The following is a 16,183-nucleotide window of genomic DNA, read 5'->3' as shown; positions in this document are numbered from 1 at the left end:
CGGTATTCATGTGTCAGAGTGGGCAGCACAGGATGCCACGTTTAGTCCCATCACGGTATTCATGTGTCAGAGTGGGCAGCACAGGATGCCACGTTTAGTCCCATCACGGTATTCATGTGTCAGAGTGGGCAGCACAGGATGCCACGTTTAGTCCCATCACAGTATTCATGTGTCAGAGTGGGCAGCACAGGATGCCACGTTTAGTCCCATCACGGTATTCATGTGTCAGAGTGGGCAGCACAGGATGCCACGTTTAGTCCCATTACGGTATTCATGTTTCAGAGTGGGCAGCACAGGATGCCACGTTTAGTCCCATCACGGTATTCATGTGTCAGAGTGGGCAGCACAGGATGCCACGTTTAGTCTCATCAAAGTATTCATGTGTCAGAGTGGGCAGCACAGTATGCCATGTTTAGTCCCATCACGGTATTCATGTGTCAGAGTGGGCAGCACAGGATGCCACGTTTAGTCCCATCACGGTATTCATGTGTCAGAGTGGGCAGCACAGGATGCCACGTTTAGTCTCATCACGGTATTCACAGGATGCCACATTTAGTCTCATCACGGTATTCATGTGTCAGAGTGGGCAGCACAGGATGCCATGTTTAGTCCCATCATGGTATTCATGTGTCAGTGGGCAGCACAGGATGCCACGTTTAGTCCCATCACGGTATTCATGTGTCAGAGTGGGCAGCACAGGATGCCACGTTTAGTCTCATCACGGTATTCATGTGTCAGAGTGGGCAGCACAGGATGCCACGTTTAGTCCCATCACGGTATTCATGTGTCAGAGTGGGCAGCACAGGATGCCACATTTTGTCTCATCACGGTATTCATGTGTCAGAGTGGGCAGCACAGGATGCCACGTTTAGTCCCATCACGGTATTCATGTGTCAGAGTGGGCAGCACAGGATGCCACGTTTAGTCTCATCACGGTATTCATGTGTCAGAGTGGGCAGCACAGGATGCCATGTTTAGTCCCATCACGGTATTCATGTGTCAGAGTGGGCAGCACAGGATGCCATGTTTAGTCCCATCACGGTATTCATGTGTCAGAGTGGGCAGCACAGGATGCCATGTTTAGTCCCATCACGGTATTCATGTGTCAGAGTGGGCAGCACAGGATGCCATGTTTAGTCCCATGCCACCTGGCACTGGCAGAACAAACATTAACCAAACATTCAACTAAACTTCCTCTGAGAGTTAGGGTTAGGGTAAACCTGTTCCGCTTTCACCTCAGCAGAGGTCCCATTAGCCCCTCACTCCGTCACTGAACCCCCACGCCACACAGATATGTGGTTGGGCACAGATACATGAGAGGGTGAGACTCATGACTTTAATAAAATAATTTTTGAATGACATGACACGAAATAATAGCTTGGAGACAGAGAGATCTGCTCAACTAGATTTTTGTGTTGGATACTACAGAAAATGTGCTAGAAAGGTTTGTTAAACGTTGTTTTGATGTTTCTGTTTCGTCACAGGGACGCTGGGGTACAACGAGAGCTCCTTCAAGTTTGAGATGTCCCAGATTGGCTTCTCCACACACGTTCTCGATGTGAGTCCACCATGTGTGTGTGTGTGTAGTGTGCAAGCATGCGAGCGCGTGTGTCATGTCATTGTCTTGCATTTCTGATCTGTCATTGTACTGTATGTTTATCCCCCCTCTCCCATGCGTGTGTTTCAGGATGGCATCCTGTTTGGGATGGTGGGGGCGTATGACTGGGACGGAGGGGTGCTGAAGGAGGGTGCTAAGGGCCGCATCATGCCCACCAGAGAGGCCTTTGAGTCAGAGTTCCCCCAGGAGCTCAAGAACCATGCTGCCTATCTGGGTGACTTAACTTACTTACATTACACTATGTACACTTTACCTTACACCGTTTTACACATAATACTACTAAACTTATCACCATTTTACACATAATACTACTAAACTTATCACTGTTTTACACATAATACTACTAAACCTATCACCATTTTACACATAATACTACTAAACCTATCACCATTTTACACATAATACTACTAAATGTATCACTGTTTTACACATAATACTACTAAACTTATCACTGTTTTACACATAATACTACTAAACTTATCACTGTTTTACACATAATCCTACTAAACGTATCACCGTTTTACATTTTTGTTTCCATACCTAATGTGTCTCCAGGCATCTGTATGACCTGTGAGATATTTGAATCCTATGCAAATATTATGTAATTTGTGGATCTAATTAAAGTATTTGTGTGTGTGTGTGTGTGTGTGTGTGTTTAGGCTACACAGTGTCGTCAGTGATAGTGGGAGACTGGAGGAGGCTGTATGTGGCTGGAGCTCCCAGGTTCAAACACAAAGGAAAGGTCATTCTGTTTGAACTGAGCGACAATGGAGATGTCAACATTGCACAGGCCCTCAATGGAGAACAGGTAGCTAGTGTGTGTGTGTATATACCTCAAATCAAATCAAAATCAAATCAAATTTATTTATATAGCCCTTCGTACATCAGCTGATATCTCAAAGTGCTGTACAGAAACCCAGCCTAAAACCCCAAACAGCAAGCAATGCAGGTGTAGAAGCACGGTGGCTAGGAAAAACTCCCTAGAAAGACCAAAACCTAGGAAGAAACCTAGAGAGGAATCAGGCTATGTGGGGTGGCCAGTCCTCTTCTGGCTGTGCCGGGTGGAGATTATAACAGAACATGGCCAAGATGTTCAAATGTTCATAAATGACCAGCATGGCCGTATAATAATAAGGCAGAACAGTTGAAACTGGAGCAGCAGCACGGTCAGATGGACTGGGGACAGCAAGGAGTCATCATGTCAGGTAGTCCTGGGGCATGGTCCTAGGGCTCTAGTCCTCCGAGAGAGAGAAAAAAAGAGAGAATTAGAGAGAGCATATGTGGGGTGGCCAGTCCTCTTCTGGCTGTGCCGGGTGGAGATTATAACAGAACATGGCCAAGATGTTCAAATGTTCATAAATGATCAGCATGTTCGAATAATAAGAAGGCAGAACAGTTGAAACTGGAGCAGCAGCACGGCCAGGTGGACTGGGGACAGCAAGGAGTCATCATGTCAGGTAATCCTGGGGCATGGTCCTAGGGCTCAGGTCCTCCGAGAGAGAGAAGGAGAGAATTAGAGAACGCACACTTAGATTCACACAGGACACCGAATAGGACAAGAGAAGTACTCCAGATATAACAAACTGACCCTAGCCCCCCGACACATAAACTACTGCAGCATAAATACTGGAGGCTGAGACAGGAGGGGTCAGGAGACACTGTGGACCCATCCGAGGACACCCCACCCCACTACAAGGTCCGATAGGAATTCAGGGAACTCAGTGAGGAACGCTGTATATGGCCCAGGAGGCCTGTAAACAGTAGCTATAAAAAGTGATTGAGTACGCTGCATAGATTTCATGACTAGAAGCTCAAAAGACGAAAACGTCTTTTTTTTTTTTGTAAATTGAAATTTGCTATCGTAAATGTTAGCAACACCTCCACCTTTGCGGGATGCACGGGGGATATGGTCTGGAGGTGAGGCCTCATTTAACACAGTAAATTCATCAGGCTTAAGCCATGTTTCAGTCAGGCCAATCACATCAAGATTATGATCAGTGATTAGTTCATTGACTATAATTGCCTATACCTCATTGGATGTACAGTGCCTTGCGAAAGTATTCGGCCCCCTTGAACTTTGCGACCTTTTGCCACATTTCAGGCTTCAAACATAAAGATATAAAACTGTATTTTTTTGTGAAGAATCAACAACAAGTGGGACACAATCATGAAGTGGAACGACATTTATTGGATATTTCAAACTTTTTTAACAAATCAAAAACTGAAAAATTGGGCGTGCAAAATTATTCAGCCCCTTTACTTTCAGTGCAGCAAACTCTCTCCAGAAGTTCAGTGAGGATCTCTGAATGATCCAATGTTGACCTAAATGACTAATGATGATAAATACAATCCACCTGTGTGTAATCAAGTCTCCGTATAAATGCACCTGCACTGTGATAGTCTCAGAGGTCCGTTAAAAGCGCAGAGAGCATCATGAAGAACAAGGAACACACCAGGCAGGTCCGAGATACTGTTGTGAAGAAGTTTAAAGCCGGATTTGGATACAAAAAGATTTCCCAAGCTTTAACCATCCCAAGGAGCACTGTGCAAGCAATAATATTGAAATGGAAGGAGTATCAGACCACTGCAAATCTACCAAGACCTGGCCGTCCCTCTAAACTTTCAGCTCATACAAGGAGAAGACTGATCAGAGATGCAGCCAAGAGGCCCATGATCACTCTGGATGAACTGCAGAGATCTACAGCTGAGGTGGGAGACTCTGTCCATAGGACAACAATCAGTCGTATATTGCACAAATCTGGCCTTTATGGAAGTGGCAAGAAGAAAGCCATTTCTTAAAGATATCCATAAAAAGTGTTGTTTAAAGGTTGCCACAAGCCACCTGGGAGACACACCAAACATGTGGAAGAAGGTGCTCTGGTCAGATGAAACCAAAATTGAACTTTTTGGCAACAATGCAAAACGTTATGTTTGGCGTAAAAGCAACACAGCTCATCACCCTGACCACACCATCCCCACTGTCAAATATGGTGGTGGCAGCATCATGGTTTGGGCCTGCTTTTCTTCAGCAGGGACAGGGAAGATGGTTAAAATTGATGGGAAGATGGATGGAGCCAAATACAGGACCATTCTGGAAGAAAACCTGATGGAGTCTGCAAAAGACCTGAGACTGGGACGGAGATTTGTCTTCCAACAAGACAATGATCCAAAACATAAAGCAAAATCTACAATGGAATTGTTCAAAAATAAACATATCCAGGTGTTAGAATGGCCAAGTCAAAGTCCAGACCTGAATCCAATCGAGAATCTGTGGAAAGAACTGAAAACTGCTGTTCACAAATGCTCTCCATCCAACCTCACTGAGCTCGAGCTGTTTTGCAAGGAGGAATGGGAAAAAATTTCAGTCTCTCGATGTGCAAAACTGATAGAGACATACCCCAAGCGACTTACAGCTGTAATCGCAGCAAAAGGTGGCGCTACAAAGTATTAACTTAAGGGGGCTGAATAATTTTGCACGCCCAATTTTTCAGTTTTTGATTTGTTAAAAAAGTTTGAAATATTCAATAAATGTCGTTCCACTTCATGATTGTGTCCCACTTGTTGATTCTTCACAAAAAAATACAGTTTTATATCTTTATGTTTGAAGCCTGAAATGTGGCAAAAGGTCGCAAAGTTCAAGGGGGGCGAATACTTTCGCAAGGCACTGTATCTATCAATCAAACTCTCACTCACCCCAACCCCCCACACCCCTTCTCCTCACCACCACCATACCTCTCTCTCTCTCTGTCTCTCTCTCTCTCTCTCTCTGTCTCTCGCTCTCTCTCTCTGTCTCTCTCTCTGTCTCTCTCTCTCTCTCTCTGTCTCTCTCTCTCTCTGTCTCTATCTGTCCCTGTCTCTCTCTCTGTCTCTATCTGTCCCTGTCTCTCTCTCTCTCTCTCTCTGTCTGTAGATTGGGTCGTACTATGGCAGTGAGGTGTGTGGGTTGGACGTGGACCAGGATGGCATTACTGATGTTCTGCTGGTGGCAGCACCCATGTACCTGGGCCCTGGCAACAAGGAAGCAGGCAGAGTCTACATCTACTCCCTCAGTGGGGTGAGACAGGGGGGAGTCGTGGGGAAGGACTGAGCTGGTGTCAGTGAGAGATGGGTGAAGGGGGAGATAGAGTTAAGGGAGGGTAAAGTGGTCTCTCTCTCTCTCTCTCTCTCTCTCTCTCTCTCTCTCAGGAGGAGGTGTTTGTGTCTAACGGTACTCTGAAGGCAGAGGATAGGTTCCAGGATGCTAGGTTTGGCTACGCCCTGGCCTCCGCCCCAGACCTCAACCATGACGGGTACACTGACCTGCTGGTGGGGGCACCCCTAGAGGACGGACACAATGGGGCCATATACGTCTACCACGGCCAGGGCATACACATCATCCACAACTACAAACAGGTAGACATACACATCATCCACAACTACAAACAGGTAGACATACACATCATCCACAACTACAAACGGGTAGACATACACATCATCCACAACTACAAACGGGTAGACATACACATCATCCACAACTACAAACGGGTAGACATACACATCATCCACAACTACAAACGGGTAGACATACACATCATCCACAACTACAAACGGGTAGACATACACATCATCCACAACTACAAACGGGTAGACATACACATCATCCACAACTACAAACGGGTAGACATACACATCATCCACAACTACAAACGGGTAGACATACACATCATCCACAACTACAAACGGGTAGACATACACATCATCCACAACTACAAACGGGTAGACATACACATCATCCACAACTACAAACGGGTAGATATACACATCATCCACAACTACAAACAGGTAGACATACACATCATCCACAACTACAAACAGGTAGACATACACATCATCCACAACTACAAACAGGTAGACATACACATCATCCACAACTACAAACAGGTAGACATACACATCATCCACAACTACAAACAGGTAGATATACACATCATCCACAACTACAAACAGGTAGACATACACATCATCCACAACTACAAACAGGTAGACATACACATCATCCACAACTACAAACAGGTAGACATACACATCATCCACAACTACAAACAGGTAGACATACACATCATCCACAACTACAAACAGGTAGACATACACATCATCCACAACTACAAACGGGTAGAGAAAGAAGTGTCACCAGAAGTATAGGTGGAGTCCATCTCTGTGAAAAGGAAAGTGAAGATTTGTTTTTAAAGTGATATCATTCTTAGCTATAGTATTTACATTGACCTCATTCTATGTCTCTCTCCACCACTTCTCTACCCTCATCTCTCCACCTCCTTGCTCACCTCTCCTTCTCCTTGTAGCGTATCGCAGGGTCGTCCCTGTCCCCCTCTCTGCAGTATTTTGGGCGCAGTGTGAGTGCCAGATTAGACCTGGATGGAGATGGTCTGTTAGACCTGGCTGTGGGGGCCCAGGGCAGTGCTGTACTACTCAGGTAAGAAAGGAGGGATGAGGGGAGGTGGAGGAATGAAGAGGAGGGGAGGGGAGGGATAAATTGTCAGACTTGGCTGTGGAGTGTTTTTTTAAAATGTGATGATGATCGTCATCATTGAATGATCAATTCTCCCTCCCTCTCTCCAGTTCTCGTAGTATAGTCCAGATCAACATGAGTCTGTCCTTCCAGCCCCACTCCATCAACGTCATCCAGAAGACGTGTCAGAGAGGAGGGAGGGAGTCTGCCTGTCTCAACACTACAGCCTGCTTCCTGGCTCTGTCCCGTTCCCCTGGAACTCACAGCAGCAGCTTCGGTAAGGGAGAGGGAGGGGAGAGAGGGAGGGGCAGGGACTGGAGAGAGTAAGGGGGAGGGAGGGGAGAGAGGGAGGGGCAGGGACTGGAGAGAGTAAGGGAGAGGGAGGGGAGAGAGGGAGGGAGGGAGTCCGCCTGTTAGATTTGATAGATTTGTTATCAACACTAACATCCCCTTCTCCCTCCTCCTCAGATCTGTCGGTGGTGGCCATGTTGGATGAGAGAAAGTTGACAGCGAGGGCGTTGTTTGACGACAGCAACCAGAGACAGACACAGCTGGGGGTCAGAGTTCACACAGGACAGACCGTCTGCCACAACCTGCCCTTCCATGTGTTTGTGAGTATGACACACACCAGAGCTCAGCTGGTATGGTACTTGCAACACCAGGATAGTGAGTTCAATTCCTAGGACCAAACAGCGACCACACATACTTTAAAAAAAAAGTATGCACGCATGACTGTAAGCCGCTTTGGATAAAAGCCTCTGCTAAATGGCATATACACACACACACACACACACACACACACAGACACACACACACACACACACACACACACACACACACACACAACACACACACACAAACTACACAACTAACATACACACACACACACTACACAACTAACATACACACATGCCGTGACACAAACACACAACCAACATGTACACGCTACTGCCACAACCTGCCCTTCCATATGTCACACACAATGCCAAAACACACATCTGCACACATCCTTCACCCCGACCGACACACACAATCTACATGCTGAAACATGATATTGACCTCTAACCCTTTGTCTCTGTCTGTGATAGGACACAGCAGACTACATCCGTCCAATCAGCTTCTCCCTGCGCTTTAAGATCAACGACACAGAGAGCGGCCCAGTGCTGGACGAAGGCTGGCCCACCACCTTCAAGAGATCGGTCAGTGTGTGGGGTGTGTGTGGGGTGCTCGTAGCATCCTGGCCAAATTGTATGATGGAATGTACTGTTATTGTACGTTATCTACAGTATTACTCTGGCACCTCCATTTCAAATACTGTACCTTGATGTCTCCAGATTGCGTTCTTCAAAGACTGTGGTGAGGATGATGTGTGTGTCACTGATCTGGTGCTGCAGGCTCATATGGACATCTCTGGGACAAGGTACATCTCACACACACAAACACACACGAACACATGTGCACACACACATGCATGGACACACACGTATAGACACACACACCTGATCAAAAATGTTCCTCTCTTTTTTGTGTCCAGTCAACACTCAATCAGCCAAACAATTACTAAGTCAAGCGTTCCTGTTGTATTCATGTATTAATGTTTGTAGTTGTTGTATTAATGTTGTGTAGTAGTTGTATGAATGTCTGAATGTAACTCCTCTCTGCAGACAGCAGCCCTATGTGATCCGTAGCCCTCGCAGACGTCTGGCTGTAGAAGTCCAGCTGCAGAACAGACTGGAGAACGCCTACAACACCAGCCTGACACTGCACTACTCACGCAACCTCCACTTCTCTAGTCTCAGTATACGGGTATGAAACACACACACACACCACACACCACACAGACACACACACACACACAGATTTACAACATGAACCTGACAATTTTATTCTGTCTCCTCCCCCTTGTCTCTCTTCCTCCCTCCCTTTCGATGTCTCCATCCCTATCTCTCTCTCCTTCTCTCTCTCTAGGAGGATACCCAGTTGAAAATTGAGTGTACATCTCTCAGTTCCAACAGTCATTCCTGTAATGTCAGCTATCCTGTGTTCCGCTCCCACTCCAAGGTCTGTCTGTCTGGCATCAAATACAATGACCAGAAATATAAACACAACATGTTAAGTGTTGGTCCCATGTTTCATGAGCTGAAATATAAGATCCCAGAAATGTTCCATACGCACAAAAATCGTATTTTTCTCAAATGTTGTTTACATCCCTGTTAGTGAGCATTTCTCCTTTGCCAAGATAATCCATCCACCTGACAGGTGAGGCATATCAAAAAGATGATTAAACGGCATGATCATTACACAGGTGCTGGGGACAATAAAAGGCCACTCTAAAATGTGCAGTTTTGTCAAACAACACAATGCCACAGATGTCTCAGGTTTGGAGGGAGCGTTGTCATGCTGACTGCAGGAATGTCCACCAGAGCTGTTGCCAAAGAATTGAATGTTAATTTCTCTACCATAAGCTGCCTCCAACGTCGTTTTAGAGAATTTGGCAGTATGTCCAACCGGCCTCACAATCGCAGACTACGTGTAACCACACCAGCTCCACATCTGGCCTCTTCACCAGCGGGATCGTCTGAGACCAGCCACCCAGACAGCTGATGAAACTGTGGGTTTGCACAACTGAAGATTTTCTACACAAACTGTTAGAAACCGTCTCAGGGAAGCTCATTTGTGTGCTCGCCGTCCTCACCAGGGTCTTGACCTGATTGCAGTTCGACATTGTAATTGACTTCAGTGGGCAAATGCTCACCTTCCTGGCCACTGGCACGCTGGAGAAGTGTTCTCTTCACAGATGAATCCCGGTTTCAGCTGTACCGGGCAGATGTCAGACATATGGCGTCGGGTGGGTGAGTGGTTTGCTGACGTCAACGTTGTGAACAGAGTGCCCCATAGTGGGGGTAGGGTTATGGTATGGGCAGGCATAAGCTACGGACAACAAATACAATTGCATTTTATGGATGATAATTTGAATGCACAGAGATACTGTGATGAGATCCTGAGGCCCATTGTCTTGCCATCCACCGCCATCACCTCATGTTTCAGCATGATAATGCACGGCCCCATGCCACAAGGATCAGTGTAGTTCTGATACCACAAACTCAATCCCCATCACCTCATGTTTCAGCATGATAATGCACGGCCCCATGCCACAAGGATCAGTGTAGTTCTGATACCACAAACTCAATCCCCATCACCTCATGTTTCAGCATGATAATGCACGGCCCCATGCCACAAGGATCAGTGTAGTTCTGATACCACAAACTCAATCCCCATCACCTCATGTTTCAGCATGATAATGCACGGCCCCATGTCACAAGGATCAGTGTAGTTCTGATACCACAAACTCAATCCCCATCACCTCATGTTTCAGCATGATAATGCACGGCCCCATGTCACAAGGATCGGTGTAGTTCTGATACCACAAACTCAATCCCCATCACCTCATGTTTCAGCATGATAATGCACGGCCCCATGTCACAAGGATCAGTGTAGTTCTGATACCACAAACTCAATCCCCATCACCTCATGTTTCAGCATGATAATGCACGGCCCCATGTCACAAGGATCGGTGTAGTTCTGATACCACAAACTCAATCCCCATCACCTCATGTTTCAGCATGATAATGCACAGCCCCATGTCACAAGGATCAGTGTAGTTCTGATACCACAAACTCAATCCCCATCACCTCATGTTTCAGCATGATAATGCACGGCCCCATGTCACAAGGATCAGTGTAGTTCTGATACCACAAACTCAATCCCCATCACCTCATGTTTCAGCATGATAATGCACAGCCCCATGTCACAAGGATCAGTGTAGTTCTGATACCACAAACTCAATCCCCACCACCTCTTATCTTCTCTCTGTCAGGTGAACTTCATGTTAGAGTTTGAGTTCAGCTGTACGTCTCTGCTCAGTGAAGTCCAGATGAAACTCGCAGTTGCCAGGTAACTCATTATAATCCTATGGAGGAATGTAAAGGGATTCCTATTGGGAGCTTCTAGAAATTAACCTGAAATTCAGCCTCCACTGATTCCGTCTAACCCTAGTCATAATCCTACAGTAGAGACAGAAGTACTGTGTGTTTGTCTTCTCATGTGTCTGTCACATACATCTCTGTGTTCCTGGTTCCCATAGTGACAGTGTGGAGAGAGAGGCTACGTTGGGAGACAACAGTGTTCAGCTCCAGACTGTGGTTCAGTACGAACCTGACCTCTTCATCACCAGGTTAGTCTCTCTCTCTCTCTCTCTCTCTCTCTCTCTCTCTCTCTCGGTCTCTCTGTCTCTCTCTCTCTCTCTCTCATTCCCTGTATCTCTACCTTTCTTTGTAGTGACTCCAATCTGAACCGTTATGAGGTCCACCCAACCAGAACCATATCAGAGGCAATAGGACCAGAGTTCTACACACACTTCAGGGTAAGCAGTACACACACAATATATCTGTTTCCTTAATATCCTTACTGCACAATCACACACATAACCATACATACTGTCTTTACACACACACACACACACACACACACACACACACACACACACACACACACGTCAGACTAATGTGTTCTGTGTGTAGCTGCAGAACCTGGGCTGTTACAGTGTGAGTAACCTGGAGTTGAGGCTGAGCCTGCCCTCTGTAGCAGCTGGAGACAGAGTCTTCATGGCTGTTACTGAGGTCTTCTCTTACAACGTGAGTACTAACCCTCTCCCACTACTGTTGGAATAAACAGTTATTGTCATTTCTCTCTGGTTCTGAACTGTGACCTTTGTGATGTCAGGTGACAGGGGTGAACTGCAGTGTAGACAGTGACGTGTCCCAGCAGAAGGACAGACAGAGAGATGTACGACCACTACATCCTGAAGACATGCAACAGACTGACCTACTGGTGAGAACAGACACACACACACATACACTGATGCACGCACACACACACAAATACCCACACACAAGATGATCACATTCACAATCCTAACTAGCTATATAGTATATTTTCAGTTGTAACATATTTCTGTGTGCGGTGTGTAGAACTGCAGCAGGTCGTGGTGTGTGGAGGTGGTGTGTGAGGTACAGCAGCTGCATCGAGGACAGACTGCTCTCATACGAGTCAGCCGCAGGGTCCACGACAACTTCTTCAGACAGGTACTAAGTTTCTCTCTCACACACACACACACACACACACAGCTCTAACTATAAAAACACTCACTCTGACTTTGTCTCTGTCACCAGGCTAAGTTTAAGGTGGTGAGGATAGTGAGTGCCTATCGTCTGGCTGCTCAGGAATCTAACCTGGTCACTCTGGGGAGTGGCGCCATCTGGAGGGAGGTGAGAGAAGAGCAGGATTAACACTAATAGTGGAGGACTGGTTTAGCCTTGTCTGTGCCTGACTCGTTTACACCCAGATAGAGTAGCAAGCTGGAATAGGGTGATTAATATCTGTCTGTCTGTTGTTTACATCCAGGTAGAGTAGGAAGCTGGTATAGGGTGATGATGTCTGTCTGTTGTTTACATCCAGATAGAGTAGAAAGCTGGTATAGGGTGATTAATATCTGTCTGTCTGTTTACATCCAGATAGAGTTGGAAGCTGGTATATGGTGATGATGTATGTCAGTTGTTTACATCCAGATAGAGTAGGAAGCTGGTATAGGGTGATGATATCTGTCTGTCTGTTGTTTACATCCAGATAGAGTTGGAAGCTGGTATAGGGTGATGATATCTGTCTGTCTGTTGTTTACATCCAGATAGAGTTGGAAGCTGGTATAGGGTGATGCTGTCTGTCTGTTGTTTACATCCAGATAGAGTAGGAAGCTGGTATAGGGTGATGATATCTGTCTGTCTGTTGTTTACATCCAGATAGAGTAGGAAGCTGGTATAGGGTGATGATGTCTGTCTGTTGTTTACATCCAGATAGAGTAGGAAGCTGGTATAGGGTGATGATATCTGTCTGTCTGTTGTTTACATCCAGATAGAGTAGGAAGCTGGTATAGGGTGATGATATCTGTCTGTCTGTTGTTTACATCCAGATAGAGTAGGAAGCTGGTATAGGGTGATGATATCTGTCTGTCTGTTGTTTACATCCAGATAGAGTAGGAAGCTGGTATAGGGTGATGATATCTGTCTGTCTGTTGTTTACAGCCAGATAGAGTAGGAAGCTGGTATAGGGTGATGATATCTGTCTGTTGTTTACATCCAGATAGAGTAGGAAGCTGGTATAGGGTGATGATGTCTGTCTGTTGTTTACACCCAGACAGAGTAGGAAGCTTGTATAGGGTGATGAATATCTGTCTGTCTGTTGTTTACATCCAGATAGAGTAGAAAGCTGGTATAGGGTGATGATGTCTGTCTGTTGTTTACATCCAGATAGAGTAGGAAGCTGGTATAGGATGATGATGTCTGTCTGTTGTTTACATCCAGATAGAGTAGGAAGCTGGTATAGGGTGATGATAGCTGTCTGTCTGTTGTTTACATCCAGATAGAGTAGGAAGCTGGTATAAGGTGATGATATCTGTCTGTCTGTCTCTTGTTTACATCCAGATAGAGTAGGAAGCTGGTATAGGGTGATGTCTGTCTGTTGTTTACATCCAGATAGAGTAGAAAGCTGGTATAGGGTGATTAATATCTGTCTGTCTGTTGTTTACATCCAGATAGAGTTGGAAGCTGGTATATGGTGATGATATATGTCAGTTGTTTACATCCAGATAGAGTAGGAAGCTGGTATAGGGTGATGATATCTGTCTGTCTGTTGTTTACATCCAGATAGAGTTGGAAGCTGGTATAGGGTGATGCTGTCTGTCTGTTGTTTACATCCAGATAGAGTAGGAGGCTGGTATAGGGTGATGAATATCTGTCTGTCTGTTGTTTACATCCAGATAGAGTTGGAAGCTGGTATAGGGTGATGATGTCTGTCTGTCTGTTGTTTACATCCAGATAGAGTAGGAAGCTGGTATAGGGTGATGAATATCTGTCTGTCTGTTGTTTACATCCAGATAGAGTAGGAAGCTGGTATAGGGTGATGATGTCTGTCTGTCTGTTGTTTACATCCAGATAGAGTAGGAAGCTGGTATAGGGTAATGATATCTGTCAGACTGTCTCTACTATCAGCCTTTTTTCTCTTTCTCTCCATCAGACGGTGTTGGAGGTACTAAAGGGGCGGGCCATCCCTATTTCTCTCTGGATTCTGATAGGTAGCATCATTGGAGGGCTTCTGCTATTGGCCCTCATCATCTTCGCAATGTGGAAGGTACACCAATCACACCTCACCATACAGTACCTCTGTGCCTCACACTCTGCAACAACTTGTTTCTCCTCTGCCTTTGTGGTAAAGATCAACACTTTGGATTTCACTTCTTCCTTCTCATCCCTCCTTTCTCCAGCTGGGGTTCTTCACTCGTAAACAGATAAAGGACGAGGAACTCGAGGACTGAGCCCGCCCCTCGCCGCCATGATGTCAGTCAATGGATACAGTATCTGTAACAACCAGAGAACCACAGAAACAGTCCACTTCGTGCCCATCCCCATGGCAACGACCTGCACAGAGACTGCTCCGCCCCCCCCCAGCAATAAAAACAGATGCCTTCCCTCTCTTCTAAATCGTGCCCCACCACCCCCCATAAAGAACGCACAGCCGGTATAGATGAGCGTTGCCCAGTGTGTGTCTGAACTGTCAAAACACCTAACACCACATGGCACAGACTGCATCTATCATCAGACACCCCAACATCTTGTCTGTTTCTACAGGTGAACCCATGGCTGTAGGGCTGTAGTTACACACCTGTTTAGAAACGTACAGCAGGAAGGACGTGTACATGAGTTTTCTTCAGAGATGTCCCAGACAGGAAATAATGCTGTACACTACGTGTCAAACTCATTCCACGGAGGGCCGAGTGTCTGCAGGTTCACTCCACCCTTGTACTCGATGGATGAATTAAGGTCACGACTTAGTGAGGGACTCCCCTCAACTGGTTGTCTAGGTCTTAATTGAACGGACAAAACAAAAACCTACAGACACACAGCCCTCTGTGGAATGAGTTTGACACTCCTGGTGCAATGTGACTTGGTATGATGTTCAATGACTGCAGACTTCAAACAGCGTAGATCTGTATAAGTAGATATAGTACAGGCATCGACCTGTAGTTAGTACCATGTTGTATAAGTAGATATAGTACAGGCATCGACCTGTAGTTAGTACCATGTTGTATAAGTAGATATAGTACAGGCATCGACCTGTAGTTAGTACCATGTTGTATAAGTAGATATAGTACAGGCATCGACCTGTAGTTAGTACCATGTTGTATAAGTAGATATAGTACAGGCATCGACCTGTAGTTAGTACCATGTTGTATAAGTAGATATAGTACAAGCATCAACCTGTAGTTAGTACCATGTTGTATAAGTAGATATAGTACAGGCATCGACCTGTAGTTAGTACCATGTTGTATAAGTAGATATAGTACAGGCATCGACCTGTAGTTAGTACCATGTTGTATAAGTAGATACCGTACAGGTATCAACCTGTAATTAGTACCATGTTGTATAAGTAGATACCGTACAGGTATCAACCTGTAGTTAGTACCATGTTGTATAAGTAGATACCGTACAGGCATCAACCTGTAATTAGTACCATGTTGTATAAGTAGATACCGTACAGGTATCAACCTGTAATTAGTACCATGTTGTATAAGTAGATACCGTACAGGTATCAACCTGTAATTAGTACCATGTTGTATAAGTAGATACCGTACAGGTATCAACCTGTAATTAGTACCATGTTGTGCTATATGAAAAGCAGTTCCATCCTTCAAGGAAGCTTGAATGAAAATGCACTACCTGATAATGGGGGCCACTTATAATCATGTGAATATATTTGTATGTCTATGAAACGCTGTTACAAACCAAACTGTCTATTTAATATTCAGAAGTCATCATGACTTTAGATTTTTCACCCATTTTCTCTACAGTACAGTTCATTTTTTGAGTCAAATTAAAACTGTTGATAATTAAGGTTTTTGTAAATGTTATTTTAGTTTCTTTCATGTTCATTTATACACATTAACTAAA

At 45.3% G+C, this 16,183-nt stretch overlaps 1 protein-coding gene across 1 annotated transcript in view; it reads left to right on the top strand.

The window, feature by feature from the left end:
• Positions 1-16,126, top strand: part of LOC112255022 (integrin alpha-10-like) — a 61,699-nt gene extending 45,573 nt beyond the window's left edge. Inside the window, exons 10-30 of the mRNA XM_042307809.1 lie at positions 1,485-1,558; positions 1,688-1,832; positions 2,278-2,426; positions 5,529-5,672; positions 5,804-6,010; positions 6,958-7,088; positions 7,235-7,401; positions 7,593-7,735; positions 8,213-8,323; positions 8,459-8,544; positions 8,789-8,930; positions 9,093-9,185; positions 11,002-11,078; positions 11,269-11,358; positions 11,463-11,547; positions 11,705-11,818; positions 11,907-12,014; positions 12,155-12,268; positions 12,356-12,451; positions 14,253-14,366; positions 14,500-16,126. Coding sequence (XP_042163743.1) covers positions 1,485-1,558; positions 1,688-1,832; positions 2,278-2,426; positions 5,529-5,672; positions 5,804-6,010; positions 6,958-7,088; positions 7,235-7,401; positions 7,593-7,735; positions 8,213-8,323; positions 8,459-8,544; positions 8,789-8,930; positions 9,093-9,185; positions 11,002-11,078; positions 11,269-11,358; positions 11,463-11,547; positions 11,705-11,818; positions 11,907-12,014; positions 12,155-12,268; positions 12,356-12,451; positions 14,253-14,366; positions 14,500-14,550 — 2,441 coding nt within the window. The 3' untranslated portion in view covers positions 14,551-16,126. The remainder of the gene's footprint in view (positions 1-1,484; positions 1,559-1,687; positions 1,833-2,277; positions 2,427-5,528; positions 5,673-5,803; positions 6,011-6,957; positions 7,089-7,234; positions 7,402-7,592; positions 7,736-8,212; positions 8,324-8,458; positions 8,545-8,788; positions 8,931-9,092; positions 9,186-11,001; positions 11,079-11,268; positions 11,359-11,462; positions 11,548-11,704; positions 11,819-11,906; positions 12,015-12,154; positions 12,269-12,355; positions 12,452-14,252; positions 14,367-14,499) is intronic.
• The last annotated feature ends 57 nt before the right edge of the window (positions 16,127-16,183 follow it).

The sequence above is a fragment of the Oncorhynchus tshawytscha genome, linkage group LG03 (assembly GCF_018296145.1).
Source record: "Oncorhynchus tshawytscha isolate Ot180627B linkage group LG03, Otsh_v2.0, whole genome shotgun sequence".
Taxonomy (NCBI): domain Eukaryota; kingdom Metazoa; phylum Chordata; class Actinopteri; order Salmoniformes; family Salmonidae; genus Oncorhynchus; species Oncorhynchus tshawytscha.
The sequence above is the reverse complement of the archived record's forward strand: the minus strand, read 5'-3'. Positions and strand labels throughout refer to the sequence as shown.